The 15,995-nt window shown below is 56.7% G+C and overlaps 1 protein-coding gene across 2 annotated transcripts in view; it reads right to left on the reverse strand.

Annotated features, from left to right (window-relative positions):
* oxct1a (3-oxoacid CoA transferase 1a) overlaps positions 1–15,995 on the reverse strand; it is a 437,799-nt gene that overhangs the window by 334,050 nt on the left and 87,754 nt on the right. For both annotated transcript variants that reach the window (XM_072515595.1, XM_072515594.1), the window contains exons 7-8: positions 15,879–15,985; positions 13,765–13,825 (exon numbers count right to left, since the gene is read on the reverse strand). In XM_072515595.1, coding sequence (XP_072371696.1) covers positions 13,765–13,825; positions 15,879–15,985 — 168 coding nt within the window. The remainder of the gene's footprint in view (positions 1–13,764; positions 13,826–15,878; positions 15,986–15,995) is intronic.

Genomic DNA, 15,995 nt, shown 5'->3' on the forward strand with positions numbered 1-15,995 from the left:
GACTCACACCACACGGACACACTCACACCACACTGACACACTCACACCACACTGACACACTCACACCACACTGACACACTCACACTGACACACTCACACCACACTGACACAGTCACACCACACTGACAGACTCACACCACACGGACACACTCACACCACACTGACACACTCACACCACACTGACACACTCACACTGACACACTCACACCACACTGACACATTCACACCACACTCACACTGACACAGTCACACCACACTGACAGACTCACACTGACACACTCACACCACACTGACACACTCACACCACACTGACACACTCACACTGACACACTCACACCACACTGACACACTCACACTGACACACTCACACCACACTGACACAGTCACACCACACTGACACACTCACACCACACTGACACACTCACACTGACACACTCACACCACACTGACACACTCACACCACACTGACACACTCACACTGACACACTCACACCACACTGACACACTCACACCACACTGACACACTCACACTGACACACTCACACCACACTGACACACTCACACCACACTGACACACTCACACTGACACAGTCACACCACACTGACACACTCACACCACACTGACACACTCACACTGACACACTCACACTGACACACACACTGACACACTCACACCACACCGACACACTCACACCACCCCGACACACTCACACCACACTGACACACTCACACCGACACACTCACACCACACTCACACCACACTGACACACTCACACCACACTGACACACTCACACCACACTGACACACTCACACTGACACACTCACACTGACACACTCACACCACACTGACACACTCACACCACACTGACACACTCACACCGACACACTCACACCACACTGACACACTCACACTGACACACTCACACCACACTGACACACTCACACTGACACACTCACACCACACTGACACACTCACACCACACTGACACACACACTGACACACTCACACCACACTGACACACTCACACCACACTGACACACACACTGACACACTCACACCACACGGACACACTCACACCACACTGACACACTCACACCACACTGACACACTCACACTCACACCACACTGACACACTCACACCACACTGACACACTCACACTGACACACTCACACCACACTGACACACTCACACCACACGGACACACTCACACCACACGGACACACTCACACCACACGGACACACTCACACTGACACACTCACACCACACTGACACACTCACACCACACTGACACACTCACACAACACTGACACACTCACACTGACACACTCACACCACATTGACACAGTCACACCACACAGACACACTCACACTGACACACTCACGCCACACTGACACACTCACACCACACTGACACACTCACACCACACGGACACACTCACACCACACTGACACACTCACACCACACTGGCACACTCACGCCACACGGACACACTCACACCACGTGGACTAACTCACACCACACTGACACACTCACACCACACGGACACACTCACACCACACTGACACACTCACACCACACGGACACACTCACACCACACTGACACACTCACGCCACACGGACACACTCACAGCACGTGGACACACTCACACCACACTGACACACTCACACCACACGGACACACTCACACCACACGGACACACTCACACCACACTGACACACTCACACCACACGGACACACTCACACCACACGGACACACTCACACCACACTGACACGCTCACACCATGTGGACACACTCACACCACACGGACACACTCACACCACGTGGACACACACACACCACACGGACACACTCACACCACACTGACACACTCACACCACACTGACACACTCACACCATGTGGACACACTCACACCAGACTGACACACTCACACCACACTGACACACTTACACCACACGGACACACTCACGCCACACGGACACACTCACGCCACACGGACACACTCACACCACGTGGACACACTCACACCACGTGGACACACTCACACCACACGGACACACTCACGCCACACTGACACACTCACACCATGTGGACATACTCACACCACACTGACACACTCACACCACACGGACACACTCACACCACACGGACACACCACACTGACACACTCACACCACGTGGACACATTCACGCCACACGGACACACTCACGCCACACTGACACACTCACACCACACGGACACACTCACGCCACACGGACACACTCACGCCACACGGACACACTCACGCCACACGGACACTCAAACCACACTGACACACTCACACCACACGGACACACTCACGCCACACTGACACACTCACACCACACTGACACACTCACACCATGTGGACACACTCACACCACGTGGACACACTCACACCACACTGACACACTCACACCATGTGGGCACACTCGCATCACACTGGCACACTCACACCATGTGGGTACACTCACATCACACTGACACACTCACACCATGTGGACACACTCACACCACGTGGACACACTCACACCACACTGACACACTCACACCATGTGGGCACACTCGCATCACACTGGCACACTCACACCATGTGGGCACACTCACATCACACTGGCACACTCACACCATGTGGACGCACTCACACCACACTGGCACACTCACACACACTCCCCTCACTCCCACACACTCCCCTCACTCACACACACTCCCCTCACTCTCACACTCACACTCCCCTCACTCACACACACACTCCCCTCACTCACACACACTCCCCTCACTCACACACACTCTCCTCACTCACACACACTCCCCTCACTCACACACACTCCCCTCACTCACACACACTCCCCTCACACACACACAACCCTCAGACACTCCCCTCACTCACACACACTCCCCTCACTCTCACACTCACACTCCCCTCACTCACACACACACTCCCCTCACTCACACACACTCCCCTCACTCACACACATTCCCCTCACTCACACACACTCCCCTCACACACACACAACCCTCAGACACTCCCCTCACCACTCACACACAGACGCCCCTCTCACACAGACACTCCCCTCACTCACTCAAACACACTCCCCTCACTCACACACACGCCCCTCACTCACACACACACACACATACACACCCCTCACACACACACGCGCCCCTCACACACACACTCCCCTCACTCACACACACACACTCCCCTCACTCACACACACTCCCCTCACTCACACACACACTCCCCTCGCTCTCACACACTCCCCTCGCTCTCACACACTCCCCTCACTCACTCACACACACACACACGCCCCTCTCACACACAGACACTCCCCTCACTCACTCACACACACTCCCCTCACTCACACACACGCCCCTCACACACACACACTCCCCTCACTCACACACACTCCCCTCACACACACACGCGCCCCTCACACACACACGCGCCCCTCACACACACACGCGCCTCACACACACACTTCCCTCACTCACACACACACACACTCCCCTCACTCACACACATGCCCCTCACACACACACGCGCGCCCCTCACACAGACACACTCCCCTCACTCACACACTCCCCTCACTCACACACTCCCCTCACTCACACACACACACTCCCCTCACTCACACACACACCCCTCACTCACACACACGCCCCTCACTCACACACACTCCCCTCACTCACACACACTCCCCTCACTCACACACACTCCCCTCACTCACACACACTCCCCTCACACACACACACGCCCCTCACACACACACACGCCCCTCACACACACACACGCCCCTCACACACACGCCCCTCACACACACACTCCCCTCACTCACACACACACACTCCCCTCACTCACACACACACACTCCCCTCACTCACACACACACACTCCCCTCACTCACACACACTCCCCTCGCTCACACACACTCCCCTCGCTCACACACACTCCCCTCGCTCACACACACTCCCCTCGCTCACACACACTCCTCGCTCACACACACTCCCCTCGCTCACACACACTCCCCTCGCTCACACACACTCCCCTCGCTCACACACACACTCCCCTCACACACACACACTCCCCTCACACACACACACTCCCCTCACACACACACACTCCCCTCACACACACCCCTCACACACACACTCCCCTCACACACACACGCGCCCCTCACACACACACACGCGCCCCTCACACACACACTCCCCTCACTCACACACACTCACCTCACTCACACACATGCCCCTCACACACACACACACACACACTCCCCTCTCACACACTCACACGCGCCCCTCACACAGACACTCCCCTCACTCACACACACGCCCCTCACACTCACACACGCCCCTCACACTCATACACGCCCCTCACACTCACACATTCCCCTCACTCAAACACACGCCCCTCACACTCACACACGCCCCTCTCACAGACACTCCCCTCACTCACTCACACACACTCCCCTCACACTCACATACGCCCCTCTCACAGACACTCCCCTCACTCACTCACACACACACACACTCCCCTCACACACACTCACACGCGCCCCTCCCACAGACACTCCCCTCACTCACACACACTCCCCTCACTTACACACACACTCCCCTCACTCACACACACTCCCTTCACTCACACTCACACACACTCCCCTCACTCACACACACTCCCCTCACTCACTCACACACACTCCCCTCACTCACACACACTCACACCATGTGGACACACTCACACCACGTGGACACACTCACACCACACTGACACACTCACACCATGTGGGCACACTCGCATCACACTGGCACACTCACACCATGTGGGTACACTCACATCACACTGACACACCATGTGGACACACTCACACCACGTGGACACACTCACACCACACTGACACACTCACACCATGTGGGCACACTCGCATCACACTGGCACACTCACACCATGTGGGCACACTCACATCACACTGGCACACTCACACCATGTGGACGCACTCACACCACACTGGCACACTCCCCTCACTCACACACACTCCCCTCACTCACACACACTCCCCTCACACACACACACTCCCCTCACTCTCACACTCAAATTCCCCTCACTCACACACACACTCCCCTCACTCACACACACTCCCCTCACTCACACACACTCCCCTCACTCACACACAATCCCCTCACTCACACACACTCCCCTCACTCACACACACTCCCCTCACACACACACAACCCTCAGACACTCCCCTCACTCACACACACTCCCCTCACTCTCACACTCACACTCCCCTCACTCACACACACACTGCCCTCACTCACACACACTCCCCTCACTCACACACACTCCCCTCACTCACACACACTCCCCTCACACACACACAACCCTCAGACACTCCCCTCACTCACTCACACACAGACGCCCCTCTCACACACAGACACTCCCCTCACTCACTCAAACACACTCCCCTCACTCACACACACGCCCCTCACTCACACACACGCCCCTCACACACACACACACACACACACACACCCCTCACACACACACGCGCCCCTCACACACACACTCCCCTCACTCACACACACACACTCCCCTCACTCACACACACTCCCCTCGCTCACACACACTCCCCTCGCTCACACACACTCCCCTCGCTCACACACACTCCCCTCGCTCACACACACTCCCCTCGCTCACACACACTCCCCTCGCTCACACACACTCCCCTCGCTCACACACACTCCCCTCGCTCACACACAGGTCCATCACACACACACACTCCCCTCACACACACACACTCCCCTCACACACACACACTCCCCTCACACACACACTCCCCTCACACACACACGCGCCCCTCACACACACACACGCCCCTCACTCACACACACACACTCCCCTCACTCACACACACTCCCCTCACACACACACGCGCCCCTCACACACACGCGCCCCTCACACACACACTTCCCTCACTCACACACACACACACACACACACTCCCCTCACTCACACACATGCCCCTCACACACACACGCGCGCCCCTCACACAGACACACTCACCTCACTCACACACACTCCCCTCACTCACACACACTCCCCTCACTCACACACACTCCCCTCACTCACACACACTCCCCTCACTCACACACACTCCCCTCACTCACACACACTCCCCTCACTCACACACATGCCCCTCACACACACACGCGCGCCCCTCACACAGACACACTCCCCTCACTCACACACTCCCCTCACTCACACACACACACTCCCCTCACTCACACACACACCCCTCACACACACACACGCCCCTCACACACACACTCCCCTCAGTCACACACACACACTCCCCTCACTCACACACACTCCCCTCGCTCACACACACACTCCCCTCGCTCACACACACACTCCCCTCGCTCACACACACACTCCCCTCGCTCACACACACACTCCCCTCGCTCACACACACTCCCCTCGCTCACACACACTCCCCTCGCTCACACACACTCCCCTCGCTCACACACACTCCCCTCGCTCACACACACTCCCCTCGCTCACACACACTCCCCTCGCTCACACACACTCCCCTCGCTCACACACACTCCCCTCGCTCACACACACGCCCATCACACACACACACTCCCCTCACACACACACACTCCCCTCACACACACACACTCCCCTCACACACACACGCGCCCCTCACACACACACACGCGCCCCTCACACACACACACACGCGCCCCTCACACACACACACGCGCCCCTCACACACACACTCCCCTCACTCACACACACTCCCCTCACTCACACACATGCCCCTCACACACACACACACACACTCCCCTCTCACACACTCACACGCGCCCCTCACAAAGACACTCCCCTCACTCACTCACACACACTCCCCTCACTCACACACACGCTCCTCACACTCACACACGCCCCTCACACTCATACACGCCCCTCACACTCACACACTCCCCTCACTCAAACACACGCCCCTCACACTCACACACGCCCCTCTCACAGACACTCCCCTCACTCACTCACACACTCCCCTCACACACGCCCCTCTCACAGACACTCCCCTCACTCACTCACACACACACACACACTCCCCTCACACACACTCACACGCGCCCCTCACACAGACACTCCCCTCACTCACACACACTCCCTTCACTCACACTCACACACACTCCCCTCACTCACACACACACTCCCCTCACTCACACACACTCCCCTCACTCACTCACACACACTCCCCTCACTCACACACGCCCCTCACACTCACACAGGCCCCTCACACTCACACACGCCCCTCACTCACACACACCCCTCACACTCACACACGCCCCTCACACACACACTCCCCTCACACACACACACTCCCCTCACTCACACACATGCCCCTCACTCACACACACACTCCCCTCACTCACTCACACACACTCCCCTCACAGTCACATACGCCCCACTCACACACAGACACTCCCCTCACTCACACACAGACACTCCCCTCACTCACACACAGACACTCCTCACTCAGACACTCCCCTCACTCACACACTCCCCTCACTCACACACACTCCCCTCACTCACACACACTCCCCTCACTCACACACAATCCCCTCACTCACACACACTCCCCTCACTCACACACACTCCCCTCACACACACACTCCCCTCACTCACACACACTCCCCTCACTCACACACACTCCCCTCACTCACACACACTCCCGTCACTCACACACACTCCCCTCACTCACACACACACAGACACTGCCCTCACTCACACACACTCCCCTCACTGACTCACACACACTCCCCTCACACACAGACACTCCCCTCACACACACTCCCCTCACACACACTCACACACACCCCTCACGCGCCTCTCACACACACACTCCCCTCACTCACACACACACACTCCCCTCACTCACACACGCCCCTCACACACGCACACCCACTCCCCTCGCTCACACACACGCCCCTCACTCACACACGCCCCTCGCACACACACGCCACTCACACAGACACTCCCCTCACTCACTCACACACACTCCCCTCACTCACTCACACACTCCCCTCACACTCATATACGCCCCTCTCACACACAGACACTCCCCTCACACACAGACACTCCCCTCACACACACACACTCCCCTCACTCACACACACTCCCCTCACTCACACACACTCCCCTCACTCACACACACTCCCCTCACTCACACACACTCCCCTCACTCACACACACTCCCCTCACTCACACACACTCCCCTCACTCACACACACTCCCCTCACTCACACACACTCCCCTCACTCACACACACTCCCCTCACTCACACACACTCCCCTCACTCACACACACTCCCCTCACTCACACACACTCCCCTCACTCACACACACTCCCCTCACTCACACACACTCCCCTCACTCACACACACTCCCCTCACTCACACACACTCCCCTCACTCACACACACTCCCCTCACTCACACACACTCCCCTCACTCACACACACTCCCCTCACTCACACACACTCCCCTCACTCACACACTCCCCTCACTCACACACTCCCCTCACTCACACACTCCCCTCACTCACACACTCCCCTCACTCACACACACTCCTCTCACTCACACACACTCCTCTCACTCACACACACTCCTCTCACTCACACACACTCCCCTCACTCACACACACTCCCCTCACTCACACACACTCCCCTCACTCACACACACTCCCCTCACTCACACACACTCCCCTCACTCACACACACTCCCCTCACTCACACACACTCCCCTCACTCACACACACTCCCCTCACACACACACACTCCCCTCACACACACACACTCCCCTCACACACACACTCCCCTCACACACACACGCGCCCCTCACACACACACACGCCCCTCACTCACACACACACACTCCCCTCACTCACACACACTCCCCTCACACACACACGCGCCCCTCACACACACGCGCCCCTCACACACACACTTCCCTCACTCACACACACACACACACACACTCCCCTCACTCACACACATGCCCCTCACACACACACGCGCGCCCCTCACACAGACACACTCCCCTCACACACACACACTCCCCTCACTCACACACTCCCCTCACTCACACACACACCCCTCACTCACACACACACCCCTCACTCACACACACGCCCCTCACTCACACACACTCCCCTCACTCACACACACTCCCCTCACTCACACACACTCCCCTCACTCACACACACTCCCCTCACTCACACACACTCCCCTCACTCACACACACTCCCCTCACTCACACACACTCCCCTCACTCACACACACTCCCCTCAATCACACACACTCCCCTCACACACACACACGCCCCTCACACACACACACGCCCCTCACACACACACACGCCCCTCACACACACGCCCCTCACACACACACTCCCCTCACTCACACACACACACTCCCCTCACTCACACACACTCCCCTCGCTCACACACACTCCTCTCGCTCACACACACTCCCCTCGCTCACACACACTCCCCTCGCTCACACACACTCCCCTCGCTCACACACACTCCCCTCGCTCACACACACTCCCCTCACTCACTCACACACACACACGCCCCTCTCACACACAGACACTCCCCTCACTCACTCACACACACTCCCCTCACTCACACACACGCCCCTCACACACACACACTCCCCTCACTCACACACACTCCCCTCACTCACACACACTCCCCTCACTCACACACACTCCCCTCACTCACACACACTCCCCTCACACACACACGCGCCCCTCACACACACACGCGCCCCTCACACACACACGCGCCCCTCACACACACACGCGCCCCTCACACACACACTTCCCTCACTCACACACACACACACTCCCCTCACTCACACACATGCCCCTCACACACACACGCGCGCCCCTCACACAGACACACTCCCCTCACTCACACACTCCCCTCACTCACACACACACACTCCCCTCACTCACACACACACCCCTCACACACACACACGCCCCTCACACACACACTCCCCTCAGTCACACACACACACTCCCCTCACTCACACACACTCCCCTCGCTCACACACACACTCCCCTCGCTCACACACACACTCCCCTCGCTCACACACACTCCCCTCGCTCACACACACTCCCCTCGCTCACACACACTCCCCTCGCTCACACACACTCCCCTCGCTCACACACACTCCCCTCGCTCACACACACTCCCCTCGCTCACACACACTCCCCTCGCTCACACACACGCCCATCACACACACACACGCCCATCACACACACACACTCCCCTCACACACACACACTCCCCTCACACACACACACTCCCCTCACACACACTCCCCTCACACACACACGCGCCTCTCACACACACACACGCGCCCCTCACACACACACACGCGCCCCTCACACACACACACGCGCCCCTCACACACACACTCCCCTCACTCACACACACTCCCCTCACTCACACACATGCCCCTCACACACACACACACACACTCCCCTCTCACACACTCACACGCGCCCCTCACAAAGACACTCCCCTCACTCACTCACACACACTCCCCTCACTCACACACACGCCCCTCACACTCACATACGCCCCTCACACTCATACACGCCCCTCACACTCACACACTCCCCTCACTCAAACACACGCCCCTCACACTCACACACGCCCCTCTCACAGACACTCCCCTCACTCACTCACACACTCCCCTCACACACGCCCCTCTCACAGACACTCCCCTCACTCACTCACACACACACACACACTCCCCTCACACACACTCACACGCGCCCCTCACACAGACACTCCCCTCACTCACACACACTCCCTTCACTCACACTCACACACACTCCCCTCACTCACACACACACTCCCCTCACTCACACACACTCCCCTCACTCACTCACACACACTCCCCTCACTCACACACACGCCCCTCACACTCACACAGGCCCCTCACACTCACACACGCCCCTCACTCACACACACCCCTCACACTCACACACGCCCCTCACACACACACTCCCCTCACACACACACACTCCCCTCACTCACACACATGCCCCTCACTCACACACACACTCCCCTCACTCACTCACACACACTCCCCTCACTCACACACACTCCCCTCACTCACACACAATCCCCTCACTCACACACACTCCCCTCACTCACACACACTCCCCTCACACACACACTCCCCTCACTCACACACACTCCCCTCACTCACACACACTCCCCTCACTCACACACACTCCCGTCACTCACACACACTCCCCTCACTCACACACACACAGACACTGCCCTCACTCACACACACTCCCCTCACTGACTCACACACACTCCCCTCACACACAGACACTCCCCTCACACACACTCCCCTCACACACACTCACACACACCCCTCACGCGCCTCTCACACACACACTCCCCTCACACACGCACACCCACTCCCCTCGCTCACACACACGCCCCTCACTCACACACGCCCCTCGCACACACACGCCACTCACACAGACACTCCCCTCACTCACTCACACACACTCCCCTCACTCACTCACACACTCCCCTCACACTCATATACGCCCCTCTCACACACAGACACTCCCCTCACACACAGACACTCCCCTCACACACAGACACTCCCCTCACACACAGACACTCCCCTCACTCACACACACTCCCCTCACTCACACACACTCCCCTCACTCACACACACTCCCCTCACTCACACACACTCCCCTCACTCACACACACTCCCCTCACTCACACACACTCCCCTCACTCACACACACTCCCCTCACTCACACACACTCCCCTCACTCACACACACTCCCCTCACTCACACACACTCCCCTCACTCACACACACTCCCCTCACTCACACACACTCCCCTCACTCACACACACTCCCCTCACTCACACACACTCCCCTCACTCACACACACTCCCCTCACTCACACACACTCCCCTCACTCACACACACTCCCCTCACTCACACACTCCCCTCACTCACACACTCCCCTCACTCACACACTCCCCTCACTCACACACTCCCCTCACTCACACACACTCCTCTCACTCACACACACTCCTCTCACTCACACACACTCCCCTCACTCACACACACTCCCCTCACTCACACACACTCCCCTCACTCACACACACTCCCCTCACTCACACACACTCCCCTCACTCACACACACTCCCCTCACTCACACACACTCCCCTCACTCACACACACTCCCCTCACTCACACACACTCCCCTCACTCTCACACACTCCCCTCACTCACTCACACTCCCCTCACTCACACACACTCCCCTCGCTCACACACACACACTCCCCTCACTCACACACACACTCCCCTCACTCACACACACACACTCCCCTCACTCACACACACACACTCCCCTCACTCACACACACACACTCCCCTCACTCACACACACACACTCCCCTCACTCACACACACACACTCCCCTCACTCACACACACTCCCCTCACTCACACACACGCCCCTCACACTCACACACGCCCCTCACATTCACACACTCCCCTCACTCACACACTCCCCTCACTCACACACGCCCCTCACACTCACACACGCCCCTCACACTCACACACGCCCCTCACACACACACACGCCCCTCACACACACACACTCCCCCCACTCACACACAGACACTCTCCTCACTCACTCACACACACTCCCCTCACACTCACATACGCCCCTCTCACACACAGACACTCCCCTCACTCACTCACACTCCCCTCACTCACACACACTCCCCTCACTCACACACACTCCCCTCACTCACACACACTCCCCTCACTCACTCACACACACTCCCCTCAGTCACATACGCCCCTCTCACAGACACTCCCCTCACTCACTCACACACACACACACTCCCCTCCCTCACACACACACTCCCCTCACTCACACACACTCCCCTCACTCATTCACACACACACTCCCCTCACTCACACACACTCCCCTCACTCACTCACACACACTCCCCTCACTCACACACACGCCCCTCACACTCTCATACGCCCCTCACACTCACACACGCCCCTCACACACACACACGCCCCTCACACACACACACTCCCCTCACTCACACACAGACACTCTCCTCACTCACTCACACACACTCCCCTCACACTCACATACGCCCCTCTCACACACAGACACTCCCCTCACTCACTCACACTCCCCTCACTCACACACACTCCCCTCACTCACACACACTCCCCTCACTCACACACACTCCCCTCACTCACACACACTCCCCTCACTCACACACTCCCCTCACTCACACACACTCCCCTCACTCACACACACTCCCCTCACTCACACACACTCCCCTCACTCACACACACTCCCCTCACTCACACACACTCCCCTCACTCACTCACACACACTTCCCTCACTCACTCACACACACTTCCCTCACACACACACACGCCCCTCACTCACACACTCCCCTCTCACACACAGACACCCCCCTCACTCACTCACACAGACTCCCCTCACTCACTCACACACACTCCCCTCACTCACTCACACACACTCCCCTCACACACAGACACTCCCCTCACACACACACACACGCCCCTCACACACACACACGCCCCTCACACTCACTCACACACTTACCTCCACCACAGTCACTTTTGCCGCCTTGCACATCGGTTGGTTGAAGTTCTGTGCCGTTTTCCTGAAAGGAAAGATAGAGGTGAGAGGGCAGAGCTCAGCACTGAGCCAATCCCGTAGCAGTGTTCAAAGGCTGGCTCTGTGAACTCTGTTTGAAATATGTTTGCGCAGCCTTTGGTACTGCGACCATATCCTGAATACAGACACCTACTGAGATCAGCTCTACCGGCACAGAACACCCCCCGCTGCCCCGGCCAGTGGCTACTCTTTATGTGTCACCCAAGGCGCTTACTAGGCGACTATTCGATTGTGGGGCAAATTATACCTGCCCTCACCCACACCACAAAACCTTTGTACAATCACAAGAATTTCCGAACAGTCACTCGTGCAGAAGGTGAATGTTGCTGTAAAGAGATAAATGTCGCAGAAGCTTTTCATCTTGCACTTATCAGGACAAACACAATACCAAATTTGACAGCAATTCACACCACAGGAGAAAGTGCGCTGATTGGGTGATCCCATTCTCTGCAAACAAAAGGTACATGTTCAAGCCTTGCCATCTCTTTGAATTACCCAGAGGCTTGGACAGCCAATAATTCCTTCACCTGCTTTCTCCATGGCAACGCCTTGGCCAATCAGAGTCAACTCGTCAACCTGCCAGCATCCGGCTCCTCTATATAATAAATTGTTGCGGTGGGTCTGAAATTTGGTATTCTTGCATTTGCCCTGACGAATTCAAGATGCAAGGTTTCAGCAACGTGCGTCTCCTCAGCAGGAGGCCCCCCGAGTAACAGGAAGCAACGGTTCGATGTGTGGGCAAAGTTGAAACAATAGCTCGAACAGAGACACTGGTCAGAGGGTCCTGGGTAATGTGGTGGCCTTTTTATCTCAATGACCTTGGCTTTTATGGGGAAAAGCATCCGATGCCCCTGACGCTGAGAAGTCTCCTGTAAAATGGGTTGGCCCATCTTAGCCCCCACACAACTGACGAATAAAACTGCATTGAATTGCCTGCCTCCAAATCCCACCCCAGTACCATGAAGCTCACAGGTCCCATCGCAGCATTGTGCGGAGGGTCGTGTCCCACGCAATGACGGAGCTACGTTCACCCCAGTATAAATAACGTTTAACTGGACTATATCTGAGAGACAGGCTGCAAAAGCTTTCTATTTCTTTATAATTCATTTACGCGAGGTGGGCATCACTGGTCAGGCTGGCATTTGTGGTCCACCTTCCACTCGTCAGGCGGAGGTGACAAGAATACCAATTCTAAAGGAAGCAACAATTTATACTGTATGAGAAGAGAGTGCTGATTGGTTGGCAAGTGGACTCTGATCGGTGGAGGAGTTACCATGGGGAATGGACCAGGGAACGGCTGACCCCCAGCTTTTGTTTAGTTGAAAAAAAGCGCAAAGTGTGGCCATGTCCTTTCTGGTCACAAAGGACAGGGTCCAGTGTGTGAACAGATGTAGCTTCCAGCACATGCAAGTCAGCCGCACTGCGAGCCTAACTAATTGCTTGACCGTGTCATTCTTAACACAATCAGGATTGTTTAACAGGTGCTATCTAATCACAGAATCACATCTGACATTGGGAACGGTGTGTTTTTAGGTTTGCAAACATGGGCTGGTCTGAACTCTGCCCATTGCGAACAGCAGAAGGAACACAGTGTCCGATACGATCTGTCAGTCTTTGGGGTTTACGGCCTACATACATGGCATCACACCGGCATTGAAACTCATATAACAAATTCCGCATTTGTGTGATAGACAGAGTGTCTTTTTCATCTGATGGCAGTATCGGGTTGGTGGAGGTACCTTGCCCTTCCTGGGCAATCGTAGGTAGAGTGGGCACTTTCCTGGACTGAAAGAGATGACTGAGGCCTGTTTGCGTGATATCCAGTGAGCAATGATCCGATCGGGGTAGCCCGTATCCGACAGGACGGTTTTGACACCCCGTATTTCAGCATCAAACTTGAACGGTGAGCAAATGGCTTTGGCTCCATTCGTTAAGGTTAAGGTAACATTTAACTTCTCACAAATTGACATCCCTGCCTCAGTCCCCACCCGGGTCCCTCTCAATTCAGCCCCGACCAATCTGCTCCTGAACAAAATTACCTGAAAACAATGTTCCCGGCTCGATCTGCTTTCCAGGCCTTAACCAAAGCAAAGTCGCCAGTGATACCTTTCTCCAATATGTAGTGTCGACCATCAAATTCCCTCACCTGGGGGACA

This window comes from Scyliorhinus torazame, chromosome 9 (genome assembly GCF_047496885.1).
Source record: "Scyliorhinus torazame isolate Kashiwa2021f chromosome 9, sScyTor2.1, whole genome shotgun sequence".
Taxonomy (NCBI): domain Eukaryota; kingdom Metazoa; phylum Chordata; class Chondrichthyes; order Carcharhiniformes; family Scyliorhinidae; genus Scyliorhinus; species Scyliorhinus torazame.